Source organism: Carassius auratus, chromosome 38 (genome assembly GCF_003368295.1).
Source record: "Carassius auratus strain Wakin chromosome 38, ASM336829v1, whole genome shotgun sequence".
In the NCBI taxonomy this organism is placed as follows: domain Eukaryota; kingdom Metazoa; phylum Chordata; class Actinopteri; order Cypriniformes; family Cyprinidae; genus Carassius; species Carassius auratus.
Window position 1 is genome coordinate 22,872,071 of NC_039280.1, and position 15,179 is coordinate 22,887,249.

At 37.0% G+C, this 15,179-nt stretch overlaps 1 protein-coding gene across 18 annotated transcripts in view; it reads left to right on the top strand.

Moving 5' to 3' along the window:
• LOC113057418 (plectin) overlaps positions 1-15,179 on the top strand; it is a 90,552-nt gene that overhangs the window by 35,676 nt on the left and 39,697 nt on the right. For 2 of the 18 annotated variants that reach the window (XM_026224809.1, XM_026224811.1), the window contains exon 1: positions 4,382-6,238. The exons of 13 other annotated variants lie outside the window; for them this stretch is intronic. In XM_026224809.1, coding sequence (XP_026080594.1) covers positions 6,127-6,238 — 112 coding nt within the window. In that variant the 5' untranslated portion in view covers positions 4,382-6,126. Of the gene's footprint in view, positions 1-4,381; positions 6,239-11,876; positions 12,321-15,179 lie in introns of those variants that run through there. 3 more of the 18 variants (XM_026224806.1, XM_026224807.1, XM_026224814.1) reach the window with 2 other exon arrangements.

Sequence of the window (15,179 nt, forward strand, 5' to 3'; positions counted from 1 at the left end):
AATTTCGAAATTGTTTGAAATCAAGAACATTTTTATCTTGCATTTATTACTCTCATACTCTGGTGATAGAGAATTAAGATATGAGTGATTCCTTTATTTCATTCTGCACTTTAAATGATTGAGAATATAACCAGCATTAAACTCTAGAGGGCAGTGTGTAGTTTGGTTAAAGTTTTTATTACCCCTTATCCCAATATTGAAATTTTCTGACATTTTCTTTATGTGAAACACACTCCAACCTGAGACTAAGAGAGCTTGATGTCATTTTTCCATGAACATTTTTTTCTATGGTCTAACTGTAAACCATGTTTATTTCCACACTTTTGGAGTAAGGTCTCGTATATTTCACCAGATGCTGCAAACATAGGCACCATTGTCTAGATTTCCCTTTGAGAGACTGCTGTAGCTGTGTTTTCCATCAGCATCCATTAGCACATACTGTATGATTGTGTATTTATAATAGAGACGGCTAAAGGGAGATGAAGCGAAAAAAAACAGTCCTTTCAGCACTAGAACCATTTACCTTTCATTAGGTTTAATTATGTATTATGAGTTGAAATTAACATCCTCTATTACTGGTGCATGCTTGAATTTAAGTGAGCTTTTACCGTAAATAAACCATATGAAACTGATTTATAATTTTGCCTTTGAAACACCACATTCAAACCAGTGATTCATAAATTGGGGGTGTGTGTAGTGTCTTTGGAAACATCTGTTCAAAATTTATCTTAATTTTTATAAACTAAACATTAATGCCCATCTATCACACTAAAACAAATACAATTATTTATAAATTAATTATACATTTTTTATTTTATTTAAAAATATATGTTTGTATATTTAATTTGAGTATTATATTAGTTATTTTGTTCAATTACTTTAAATAACAGTTTTGTTTAATAAATTGAAAAATTTCTAATTGAAAGCTGCATATAGCAACAAGATTATGCTTTTAGCTGTTTTGGTGAGACTTGGATTTATGATAAGGAGACATTGATTTTTGTAGATGTGGTTTTCATAAATACATTTTATTGTTTGTTAAACATGATTTGGCGCCTCAGAAATTGGATGAAACGTAGAATATTCCACACAATATATAGCAGCTACTTCATGACATTTTACATGTCCAGCACGCGCTTGGAGTTTCTTTGTGTAAATTAGAGTTTTTTTTTTAAGTGTTATTATGCATTCTTCTAAGCACCTCCTTATACATTTTCCAGCCTTGTGCAGATTTGTGCTGGACTCTGTACAAACTTAACTCACTTGCCTCTTCTTTTATTGACTATGAAACCCCTCGGGTGTAAACATGCTGTCTTGATTGTTTGGTTCTGGAATGCCAGAGGAAAAACCCACTTGAAAGTTTCCAATCACAATGTTTCGGCATCCACTAAACTCAATCTGCTTAGTCTGATTTTGACGGCAGCTTAATTTCATAATTTCTGTTATTGTCTTTTATTTTTGTGAGTCTATAATGCAGTGGGGCCTGAAGCACATCTCATTTTTAAGATCAACATTTTATCGGGAAGTTGAAATAACATCATTCGTTTTTTTGTTTTGATTTGCTTTACTCCTTCCAGATCATGCTTAGGATTTACGATTTTTTTTGTGCTTTGTTCCTTTTTTTTTACTCTGAAAAAGTGAACCTGTGCCACGTGTACTACTACACACTGTAGTTTCTTGTTCAAGTCTAAGGAATGATAAGATAAACAGGTTCAGTTGCACTAGAACAGCAGGTCAGGTTAAGATCCCTCCCTTTCATTCATGCTTTTAGTGTATGTGCCTCAGGCTTTTCCATTCTAAAGAACTGAATGATGTGTGACCAGTTTGCAAAGTTATGCAAAATATACAAAGCATACAGAACATCTGTGTTAACTTATGGCAGAAACTCAAATACATGCGACTAGATGTGTTGAGAAAAAAATCCCATCCCAGCTGATATTTACAGTAATCACTGGAAGAAATCAGATGGAAAGAATATGTAAAGTGTCAGGACTTTGTTCAGCAAGAATGTCTGCAGTGAAAGAGTGTCTCAGAAATGCTGTGTTCGGATGGCAGTGCTTAGCATGCTTCAGTCTTTCTCTTATTCTGACTTGATTACATTTTCTCATGCACATAGTAAAGAAAGTAAGGTTTACTGCTTTCTGTACGTAATAGTGACTCAGGAATTGCACAAAAAAAAAGACCAACCTTTTCTTAGGAAACCGTTTAAGCTGGAATTTTTTCTTTTGTGCTGTTAATGACCTATTAGGAAATTATTTTTCAAGAATTAATGACAGGAGCTGCTTTGTTGCATTTTCAAAGACAAAAATGCCTGCGGCAAATCTATAACACCACAACTGAGGCAAAAGGGTTGCTGGAATCTTCATGCTAGTCTCAGACAGACTATTTATGAGGCCAGAAGGACAGGCGCCCACAGATCCCTAAAGTCTAAAGGAGTGTGAGGAAAACATTTGCCTTGAAGAGGATAAATAGTAAATCAATCCTTGATAAAAAAAAATTACCATGCAATTTAGACTGCAGAAGACTTTAGTTTATTTTATATGTGCTTGTCTTTGAAGTGTTTTTAAAGAACTTTAAAGGCAAAGGTCTTTCTTGGCATCTTGGTTCAGTTATAAACAGCACAAAGAGGTCATGGGTCGTGGCACAGGATGCAGCCTACGCCCCTCTCACAGTATAAGGACAGCTGCTCCACTCTATACTGCCACCTCCTGTTCAGATATTTCTACAAAAACTTTATATTTAAAGTTAGGACAAACTTTTAAATCATACATTTTCATGGGGCCGAGATGCATTTACAGTCAGGGGGAGTGCATTATTTTCAAACAAGCCATTCATCTTTTGCTCCAGAAGTTTCCTTTCCCAGGCAGATAAATGACACAGAAAAAGTAGGAGATCTGAGACCAATTAACGTCCGTTCATTTTTTCCCCTCTCTGCCCTTTTGAAATGGGCAAGAAACACGCTTGCTTCTGTGCTCTTGACGATCACACTAAGATGTTGCCAACTCCCTCTTACCAAAAACTGTATTTCCAGCTTTAGCGCAGTCTGCTGAGTGAAATAAAGACAAACGGGGCAAGAGAGACGAAAAGGGAAACGCTGTCGTCCTCTAAGTGATTTCAGTTTAGTAAATCAGAGTAACTGCTTTAAACAAGCTATAATGGAGATTGAAGATGGTAGATCATACATGGAGGATTTGATCCAAAAGGGCCAAGGTAGGCAACATTTGATTTGCATATTTAAAGGGACACCAAAATAAATACAGATTTTAAGAGCCTGATTCTGAAACTTGCTCCAATGTCATTTAATTATGTTGACATAAAACTACATTATTTGATTATGAGTATTTAACTCTTGAGCTAAACACACCTGACTTGCTTTATTGCAGTTTTCATTGACACACATCGGCATGCTAATGTTTTTTTCCTTGTTAGATGTCGTGAAGGTGGTTGGTTGGTACCTGGTGTTAATAATGTAGTTAAAAAGCTACCAAAATCCAATAGGTTGTTAGTGATTTTACCACTATTTCCATATGTATTGTTTTTATTTTCAAGGCTAATATTATTGGTGCACCCACTACTCCCTTAAGAATGTAAAAAACAGAGGGTTTACTGCAAAAATTGATTTCTCAAACCCCAGCAGACTTGAACTGCAATTGTTTGGCAGTCCAGATTTGCAAGTATTTGAGGTCCCCATTTATTTTCTAATTCTAGCAGCTTTAGGGACAGCCCACTGCTTAGACTTAAGGAGGAATTACACAATGAGATCTTTGTTATACATGCGGGTTTAAAAAATTAGAAAATAATTCATTTTGCTATGTTTATACAGTTAAGTCTATAATGAACTTTACTGCTGTTCCAGGGATGCAGTTTCCACAGCGGAAAACATTTGGACCGAATAAAACCGATTGCCCTTTCACTTCTTTTTTTCTCTCATTCTCCCTCCCTGTTTCCTTCCATGCCCCCCCCCCCAAATCATCTTCTGACTGCTGTACGCCCCTCTGGATTTTATCAGCATACAATGTCTTGAGGTCAGATGTGCCGCATTAGCAGTTGGTGTCAGTATTTTGCTTGCGATCAATAGAAGGGCCAATTTTGTTCAGCATGAACTTCTGCTGTTGCTGCCGATCTCGACCCGATGGTAGGTTGGAACCAAAGACCTTTTTTTGTTATTTTTTCTGGGCTACATTAGAAGTGAATATACATTGAAGCTGTATGGGCATTGACCTGGACCCTTGTTAAGGAGGCTTTTCTGAAGCACAAGGGCTCTTTTATGTCTGATATTTATTTTGTGTTAAATATACAATCTACTATTGCTAATATTGCTACATTTGTATTCATAGCAATTTACTGTTACTGTTGATTTTTAAAAGCTTAGACTAAGTGTATAATGTTTCATTTTGAATTTCAGTTCTGCTGAATATCTCACCTGCCATCTGTCTTGTGCAATAGAAATGGATGACAGGTGAAACTGTACCACACTCAAAGGAAGTGAGGTCAGTGTGTGGCCTGTAGAGTACGCCATTTTGGTTCTGTCCGTCAGCAGTATCTACTGTAGATCAGCCCAGTGAACTGGCATAGACAGACATGGGTGTGTGTGTCTGTCTGTCTATCTATATCACCTGCCATTATTTAGAACCTGGAGGTTTATTCCTGGTATGCTGTGTGTGTGTGTTGATGTGTAAGTTTTTACAACCAGTGAGTGATCGTTTTTTAGGGTTGCATAGCTACATACCTGACCTGGATTCTCTTCTACTTTTAAACTCTTTCATCGTCTCATCTATGCATAACATGAGTCCCTTTTAATGTGTCAGCGGCTCTATTTGTGGCATCGTTATTTGGCTGTGTTTAACTACCTCCCTGCTGCTTGGTCACATGGCAATAGATCATCAAGAGGCTCATTGTTACTGTTTTAAAACAGCAGTGCTTGTGACAGTTTCTTGTCATTACATTGTGCATTGCTCCAGTCATTTAATATGATTATGCAGTGTGGGTGCGTGTCTGTGTTTTATGACTTTGGGTGTGCCATGTCATTTGTTTGGAAACAAACATTCTGGAATAAGATCACAGCACTTGCAGAAATACTCATTTGCAGATATTTGCACTATGTTCTTCATGTTCTCATGTTTTCCGTCCTTCATGTTAGATTTGTTTGTTCAGCAAGAGCAATAGCTCTCTCACTCCGTGGATAAAATATGTTGACTTTCTTTTTGGTAGGACGTCTAATAGATCTGTCCAGTCTGCTTGGTGTTTTGTTGAAGAAATGAAAGTCCATGCACGGGGGCCCTTTAATTGCAGGGGCGTCTGGAAAGTTACAACACATGGCTGAAGCTGGAAAACATATGGAAGTCATTTTCTGCTGGAAGTACAGTGGAGTTACAGTACATAATGCATGAGAGAAACTACTAGGACAATAATTCTAATATTCCACATACAGCTATACATTTTAACTAAACTAGACACAAGGAAAACAAAATAGTTGGTCTTTGTTAATCCAAAAACGTTTTTTTCTTATGACATATTGCAGACGGAAAAACCATGGGATAAGATGTTATGTAATTGTATGGTAGATACAGACTCTTATCAGGTGTTGAGGGCAAATGAATGTGTTTGCATGTGCGCACTCCCAAAAACAATCCTCTCTCATGTATTATTAACTTGAGATGGAGACTCAAGCCTGAGTAGACAGGAAAAAAAGCTCCTACAATGGATTATTAGAGAACAACTGTAGTTGCCATGCAGAAACATGATCTATTCTAAATCATAAGACTGCAGAGAAAGAACTGGAGTGAGTAAGCATGTTTAAATGGAGCGCAAAAACAAAAAATATGCAGGAATTAAGCTATTGGTCAAAGCGAGAGTGGTTGTGAAAGGAGGGCGGGAGGTGGAGGAAGCTCAAACGCTTTTACCAGCGCACCGAGGCACAGGCTGAGAGAGAGAGAGACGGAGAGAAAAAAATAAAAAAGGACAGAAGGAGGGGGGGCAGCTGTCGTATAGAGCGCTTGTATTTGGAGAAACTATTTTGCTGGGTACATTTAAAGCCCCCCAGCCACCTCCCCCTCTACCCTCCCTCACCTTTCACCTCGAGCCTTGCTCCGGTGAGCGGAGCTCACAAACTCGATCCCAGGCCAGATGCCGGCAAACCCTTCTGGAACTGTGTTCCCAACCCTGGTGGTTTTGGGGCATGTGGCAACCTTGATAGCCGTGTGGAGATGGATGCAGCGAAGAAAGCAAGTCAACGAAGGTAAGATTAATAAAAAAAATTGAGACGCTTAAAGCTAGAAAATGTCTTGCATCAGTGTTCTGATAGTATCGGACCGCGTTTGTCCAGCGAGCTCTTGCTCTCTCTGTACACATGTGGAGCACACCCTCAATTCCCCTCCCTCTCTGTCTCTCTCTTTTTTTCCCCTGATGTGTTGAAACTACGGTGTTAACCCTTTACGTTCTGCACAGTGCATGATGACGTTGTGACTTTTGATGGGTTGCAGATGCAAACTGTTGCCTATGGCGAGAAAGCTCACTCATTTGAACCACTCTGTTTACGTTTGATTTACAATTCTGGCAGGCATTTGTAGTATAACCTGTATTTTGTTCTATGGTTTGAGCACTTTTTACTTTACGTAATGCATTGTCATTAATATTTTTATTAGCTCGAAAAAGATACACAGAGTGTTTTTCTCATATATTCAGGAGTATCTTACTGGTATGTTGAGAATGCAAATTGTTATTCTTAGTGTCTGGAAGAAGTCACTTGGTTTCAGTTGTGCTTACAGGGTTAGCCTAAGGCATTGTACTGTAAGACATGCTGAAAAGCTGTTATCATCTAGTCATCTTGTGAGGGTTGCAGGGACATTTTTCCAAAGGTATGAAAGCAAAAGCACACACCCTGAACCTAACCTTCATACTTGCCCATTATCTGGCAGTCTATTTAAATAGATAGAGGTGTGGAAAGGTGACCATTATTCAGGGGCGTGTCCTTGGGTACTGTCCCTTCAAACAACTGTCCTGAAACCCTTCTCTACCTAATACTGACTTTAAAACCATAATTTACATAATTATTTGCATAATAACAAAAAGTTCTAATAATGCCGCTGTCTCACGTTATCAAGAACAAAACATTATCAGACAGCCTTGATTTTGATGGTGTGGTGTTTTCATTGGCAATGTTTTTGAAATTCCTCCCTGTTTTGTTCAGCAAAGGAAGTGAATTGAATCCTTAATAAGAGATGGCAAACATAGCACTTATGAACCCGTAATTATACACATACTGTTTGTGAGTTTAAAATCATTTCAAATAATATGGATACAAGTGGAGTCACAAACGCACATTATTTTTTGCAGACGCAAAAAACAGATTAATCATTCTTTGATGGAATAGTTTAATTGCGCGTCACATTATCAGCATAATTCACTATTATTCTGTTGTTAATCTGTCCATCGGGACTGGGTGTGGCCTTTGGGCGTTATGTGTACTCAGGGCTCGTTTGACTGGTAAATGAGGGTTGTTGTGCTGGAGGGCAGGTTACGTTGCATTGAGACACCTGGGCAGCGATCACTAGCTTGCATGTTCCTGTAGTCTCGTAAACCTGAAACTCGAGTTTGTGTTGTGAAGTGAATGTTTTAGTTCAAGATGCTTGTTTGTTAAAATGATCTTATGAGTTGTTTCTCTGTCCATAATAGATATATCATTTCAGCTATTTCTGAGTGTAGTATTGTATACTACGGTACACAAAAGTTTGGGGATATAAATTGATTTTATTCAGCAAGGAAGTATGAGTTTATCATAGGTGACAGTAAAAATGTGTATAATGTAACAAAATATTTATATTTGAAATAAACGCTGTTCGTTTAAACTTTCTATTTATCAAAGAATCCTTAAAAAAAAGTCACAGTTCCACAAAAAAATTAAGAAGCACAATTATAAGTGATGAACTTTAGCGACAAATCTGCACATTATAAATATTAATAATGGATAATTTTACACTGAAGAGTGGAGTAATGACTGCTGAAAATTTAGCTTTGCAATCACAGCAATAAATTAGATTTTATAATATAAAATATATATATTTTTTGTTATAATAATATTTTACAATATTACTGTTTTTTACTTGTAAATCAATTAAATTGGTTCTTTAGATGCTTTCACAAACATCTTACCAGTTTCAAAATTTTCAAATGGCAGTGTACATTCAAGCTATAAACCCCACTATGTACTTTCCCTTTTCTTGGTGTACTGACTTGGGGTTGTATGAGGTGAACTGTGGTGACTGTGCCAGCAGTTGCTCTTTGCTTCAGAAGCAAGCGATAAGGATTACACAAAAGGTTGTGTCAGTTTTTAGAGACTCAGTCGCGTGCCAGTTGAAACTAGGTCGGCTGTGGTCTCTTTCATCTCTGAAAGTTGTTTTGTTGCAGTGCTTATAGAGCACTGGCCATAGTAAAGGATAGCTGTAAGGTTGCCTTTGAACGTCAGCCGGTTGTGGCAAGTTTCACCATTCACCATATCCAGTTTACATTAAGAACACTCTTCCTCTGCAGCTCACATGGTGCCACCAGTTTTACTTTCTGTGAGTGATGTGTGTATCCTGGATACAGCCAAAACACCCGCGCTCATACCACTGAGTTACATGAAGATCTCGACTCTGGGCTTTCAAACATGTGTTAGCTCAAATGATCCCTGAGCAAATCTCACAACGCATATCCTTAGCTGGCATAATAATACTTTAACCTTTATGTCCTTTATACAGTTAATATCATTTTTAATAACTTTTCTGTTAGGGGGGGGGTGAAATGCTCATTTTCACTCAATATCCTGTTAATCTTGAGTACCTATAGAGTAGTACTGCATCCTTCATAACTCCAAAAAGTCTTTGGTTTTATTATATTCATAAGAGAAAGATAGTCTGTACCGATTTTTCCCAGAAAAACACGACCGGCTGGAGGCGTGACGTGTGGGCGGAGCTAAAGAATCACGAGCGCCAGTAGGCTTTTGCGTTGAGAGCATGTGGAAACTGTGAAATTACCGTGAGGGAAAAACCATCATCCAAAACAAACCATGGCTTACAGTCAGATTCAGACGTTTATTTATGATCCAGAATCAGATCCCGAGGCTGAAACTGAACGAGAGCAGCAGCAGCTAGGACTCGCTCCGAGCGGGGCTCGAACCCGGGTCTCCGATTGGAGGGGACGCACTAACAAGGAGGCAGAGATATTTGAAGCAGTTTTACTCACCGCCTGCAGTTCCAACACACGATCGTGACCCTTTTTCGTTGGGATTGCATCATCCTTAAGAAATAAACGATTCGCAAATCCGTCGTTAAACTGGGCCTTGATTGTAAAACAAGCATCTTCGAAATGCAGGGAACAAACAAAAACACTTGCACAACTCCGTTGATGCTCTGTAAAAATAAACTCCATCCACTGGTCCCTTAATGCTGTTTTTTTTTTAGGTAATCTGTGCAGGGTTGTCTTGCCCTGGCAACCAAAAACACACTTCTTTTGTGACTTTTCGCGACGCTCTCGCTCTGATCAGTGAATCGCTCTGATCAGTGAAATGTCTGTGCTCAGCCTCGTTATAAGGGAGCGTGCGCTCTTCCGGCAGAAGTGCCCTAGGACCCATATAAGGAAATTCCGGTCCATCTGACGTCACACAGAGCCATACTCGAAAAAAACTTTCCGAAACTTGTGACAAACCGGAAGGAGTATTTTGGGAACAAAAATACTCCTTCAAACGTACAACTTAATTTTTGAAACTTTGTCCATGTTTAGCATGGGAATCCAACTCTTTAACAGTGTAAAAAACTCAGTATTCATGAAATAGCATTTCACCCCCCCTTTAAAGATTTTAATTTGAACAGATATATAAATATTTAGACTTTTTCTTTTCAATGAAAAAGTGCTTATCTCTTTTGCAAAAGTTTCAAAAATTGCCATGATTTTAAAACTTTGCTAAAATTATAGTTAAAAGTTAAATCTTTCTCTTAACAATTAAATTAATAAAAATAAAATAGGAGAAGGTTTGTATAAAATTGAATTATTATTATTCCAGGATATGATATAATTAGTTTAACATGGCTGAAACATATTTTGAAGGGGTGATTTTAAAATTTGAAGTAGGCAAGAGTGTCCCATTTTGTGGAATTACATTTACACATTTGATAGACCTGGTCATAAGGTGCAGACTTATTTTATTATGCATACAGTTTTTTTTTTTGTGTACCAAGTAAGTCTTTAGGGGGGAGTTGACCTTTTACATGATGCCGAGTGTAGTGTTCCCATTGACCACACCCAGGTAATATAGTTTGTTATTATATATAATATTTCCCTTATCTTCACAAAAATCGAAACAGTCAAATATCTTTCAATGCATCACATATTTCTCATTTACCCATGATCTCTGATGGTTAGACAAGTTCTTTGGAAGATAAGCACCATATTTTGTTTGCAGCCAGTTAAACTGCCAGCATGAGGCAGTCAGAAAAGCATCCAGGAACTATATGTAGACTTTCATATAGATTAAATAGATCTGAATGAAATAGTTTTCCTTTTCTGAACACTTTTTGAAGTCTTTTTGGTTTATCGATGCCTACCTTATGTTGCATATCAATCCCAATGCGAGACAGATTATAGATTTAGCATGTAGTCGTGTTTTTTTCTTTTCTTTTCTTTTTTTTATAGGTGGAATAACAAGTCTATGGAATGAAAAACTGAGCAGAATGTATTTTTCTCTGTAAGGTTGTACTATAGCGCTGTGTATTCTTGGTGTAAAAGTGGATCTTTTCGTACACAAGACCACAGAAGCTCAAATTTCCTGTGTTGCAGATGTAATGTACAAAGTGAGTGAGTCAGATTTTCTTTCATTGAGTCAACTGTGAGGAATTCCTTTAAATGAAGTTCCTATGTTGAATGACTCACAAACATCACAATATTTACTGTCGTCTTCGTGATTATGAAGGCTTTTGGTTTGAGTCAAAGTCTGTTTTGTTACCCACCCCATATATTTGGATTCGTTATATGCATGGATTATATCATTCATTCTCAGTGGCTTTTAAAGTCAAGTATTTGTATGACAGTATAGCTCTTCACAATAAGTAGATTTAAACACAATAATATCTCCAGTGAGGATGCCAGAAGCTGGGAAAGAAGAAATTCCCTGAGGTGATGTTGTTCTTTTGTGAGCCCTCATGAAGAAAAGAAAATGCATTGTGAATGCTGTGAGTTGGAAGTGTAGATGGGTGAAAACCTGAATTCATCTTTCTATTGAACGTGAGGTCATCTCACAACCGCATTGCCAGCTCAACATTTCCCACCTGTACCGACACTGCCTTTGTTTGCATACCTATTCAAATATTGAATAACCTGCACTGCAAGAAAGTCTTGCACATCAAAACCACACTACTTCCTGTAGCTAAAACTCATTTCGGTTTGAAAATCTTTACTAAACAAAAAACGGTAATAGCAGCATTAGTGGAAGTTCCTCTGAATATTACCCCTTTTTAATTGTCATTATGCAATGTTTTTCATATTTTTATTGCTGTTTTTGTCTCTGCTTTACAGCACTTTGCTTTTTAAACATGATTTATTTTCAAATTAATTGACGCTTGTTGCCTAACAGCAATATATCACCATTAGAATTTCACAATGAAGTTCAGGAGGGTCTTTCCATTAGTGTTAATGGGAGCTGTGAGGTTCTTTTCACGTTACCAAAATTGTCTTTTAGTGCCTCTAGCCAGAACTGTAGCTATAGCCTACCTACAGTATATAGCTATGTACCTGTATCAAGTCAACTATTTTGAATCTTTAAAAAAAAAAAAAAAAAAAACACTATAAAGTTTGTGATTGTATTTGCTAAATGTAAATCTATATATATAAAAAAGTGAGTTTATTTGTCTTGATCAGTAAAAGCGACTAATAGCCCTAAAGGGAGGAATCACATTTCAATGGAAGTCCGGGAGAAGAGTCTGTCCCGCAGCTCGAGCAGCAGAGAGCGCGCAGCTTCAAACACATCGCGATGGGTTGGGCTAGTTATTGAGATTAATGCTTTCACTGCTTTCCCAGTGAGACGCCCATTCGTTTTTTCAGCCCCAAAACAAATGAATCCAAGCGTGTGAGGCTGATACAGAGTTTCGGGAACTAAGCTCAACCGCAGAGGGAGCGCAACAGTTTTTCCACAGCGAGCATCATGGCTGGCGCGGGTGACATGTCCTCGGCAGCTGCGCCGTGTCTCGCTATATTCAGCCTGGATGTGATTTACGGACGCGGGAACTACATTCACGAGATGAGCTGGGGTGAAGTCGGACCGCATTTATACAGCCGCATGTGCTGTGCAGGTAGGTGCTGATGCGCGGAAGCACCGATTTTTGCCGTGTGATGTGGTTCAGGCGAATAGGCGGAGTTCGATTTAGGGGGCGATAACTCTGTGTGAGCGCGCGCGTCCCTAAATTATGGGGGTGGGGGGTATAAGTAGAGTCAACCTGTTTTGTGCCATTTGTATAAACATTTACGTCCGTCCCGTCATGTGTGTCTTTTAAAGATAGTTTATTTATATTTTGATGGTATTCAGGGTGAAAACAGTGTAGCTAATTATTAATGGGCTAGGCTAACTGGTATAACATTTAAGTAATAACAGAAGTGTCCCGCAGTTTAATAATTACTTAACAACTTTAAACGTTCCATCTAACATTTCCTTTTATAATTATTAATATTATAATTGCTCTCGAAATATATAACCTATATTGAATATTACAGCGGCATCACACAACAAGCAATAGTGATTCATATGTGCGCGTTTTGCAATCACTCCAGATCCACTCCAGGTCACTTTTCGCATGTGAGAGAAACCCATTTGGAGCGAGATGTAGAAGTAGTAGTAGTAGTAATATAGCCTACTAGTATGCTACTCTGAACTTAGCTATATCCAGTCAGAGAACCAGAACTAACATATTTATTCAAAGAACATAAAATATGTGCTTTAAATTATTATTTTTTATATAAACATATTATAAATTAATACATTAATGCTAAAAATGTAATTTACTGTATCTTTTTGCTTTTTTCCAATTTACTAAATTTACATAGCCTATGTTGAATCAAGTCAGTTTGTCACTTTTCGTAAAAAAAAAAAAAATGTGTAGTTGAAAAAAAAAAAGATATTGTAGATAGGTCTATGTTTATATTAATTGTTAATTGAGGAAATAGTTTCCGATTTCTTCCTTCTAAAGCTTATCTGATATTTCAATTAGATAAAATGTGTAGCCTGTGTGTGAATATAATTGACTTGTAGTATAAATGAAGATAAGATAGTATATAATAGCCTATACACACACGTACATCTACAAAGACCATGTTTAGGCCTAGGCTATATACAGTACATCATTTAAATAATTAAAAACTATAAATACAAATGACTTGTTTATGTCTTTATTTAATAAGCACAAGTATGTGCTGTTTCACTAACTATAAACATATGTGAGTATTGTTAGAGGAAAAATTGCATCTACGCATCTGCTGTTGGAAAAGTGCGCCTCACTGGACCAAAACCGCAATGACTCTGAAAATATTGTCGGGTTGTTTCTAACTCACAGCTTCTGTATGTTTGGGTCTGTTGCCTCAGTAACTTAGTCAGCTTTCATATTCAACAGAAACTAAGTGACTGCCGGAAAACGTTTTGACATGGCCAGCTGTGAGGAACACCAGTGTACAAAGATATATGCGCAGAAATGATTTATGAATGATGGTCTTTGTCTTTCATGAATTATGTGATAATAAAGCGGTTTGATTCTTTTTGCGCTATCCAACTGGAATGGTGACCACAAGAGGGAGACATATAGTTAGGCTTCACAAACCTTTTTCCTAAAGTATTTATTTCCATGCTGTTCCAGTTACCAAAGCAATGCTATTTGTATGTAACACTTTTCCCCCCACCCTTCTCTAAAATCTGCCCAATAAGATTATTTTGAAAAAAATCACAAGTATTCTGTTTCTATCTAAAACCTAAATCTAGTTTTATAGTTTTCCAGACTATTTTTACACTATAAACCAGGGTCTGTCACATAAGTGTGAATGTGAGTATACGAGGGAAGGTGGACAAGAACATTTTTGCTGGTGTTTCATTCTTGTTGATCTAGAACATGTTCTCACAAGTCTGACTGGCTGTTGGAGGAGTGGTCGTTGATGTGAACCTGTCTTAAGAGCTATTGCAAGTCATTGTGAGGAGCAGCGGTGTTATGTGTCTGATGAGTTACTGCCTGAATGTATGTTCATAGTAGGTGCTTAAACTGAAGGAATGTGTGATTGACAGTTTGGGGCTACGGAAGATTTCAGAGCTCCCTCTGAATCGGTCACAAAACTGTCGGTCTTTGCATGCTTTTTCAACTAAAATAACTGCATTTGAACTGTTAGGAATTGTATTTTAGAGAAAGTATTTTATTTATTTTTTACTAAGAAGATGTAGATGCACAAAAAATAACTAACAAATCAATCTCATTTGAATATGTGTACGATATGTAATTTTATAAAATGTAATTATTTATGTAATTAGCAATATTACTAATAGCATTTTTGTTTGTATTACTAATTGAATTAAAATGACATTTTATTCTATCTTTTTTTTTTTTTACAGGTTGTCGTAGATCAATATTTTATATTTATAGAATTTTATGGAGCATAATATGGTTATTATGGCCAATGAAAAACTTCCAAATGCACACACGTGCAATTTAATTATTAATTGAAAAAGTATATATATATATTATTATTATTATTATTATTATTATTATTATTATTGTATTATTATTTTTTTCATTTATTAAGAGTTTTATTTACTCAGAGATGTTCTTTACTATAGAAATGAATAAATATTTTAAGTAATCATTGTATTGTTTGACCCAAAGACACTTAAGAGAAAGTAAAAGTTCAATGCCTGCAGAATCTGGCACTATTTGTAAAACCTGCAAAATGTTGCACTCTGTGCCCTTTTCCTCTTTACATGTCCACAGCACGCTCATAAGCTGGAGGATTTGCCTCGTGTGATTGGTGTGTTTGTATGAAGAAATAAATGAGTATCTGGTCTGTGTTTTGTTATAGTGCTCTTATACCGCCTGAAGTCAAATATATCTGGTACCTGTTCTTATTTTCTTACCCCTGATATATTGTCTGACTTGCAGAAGGACTAAGCAATTAATCAGAGG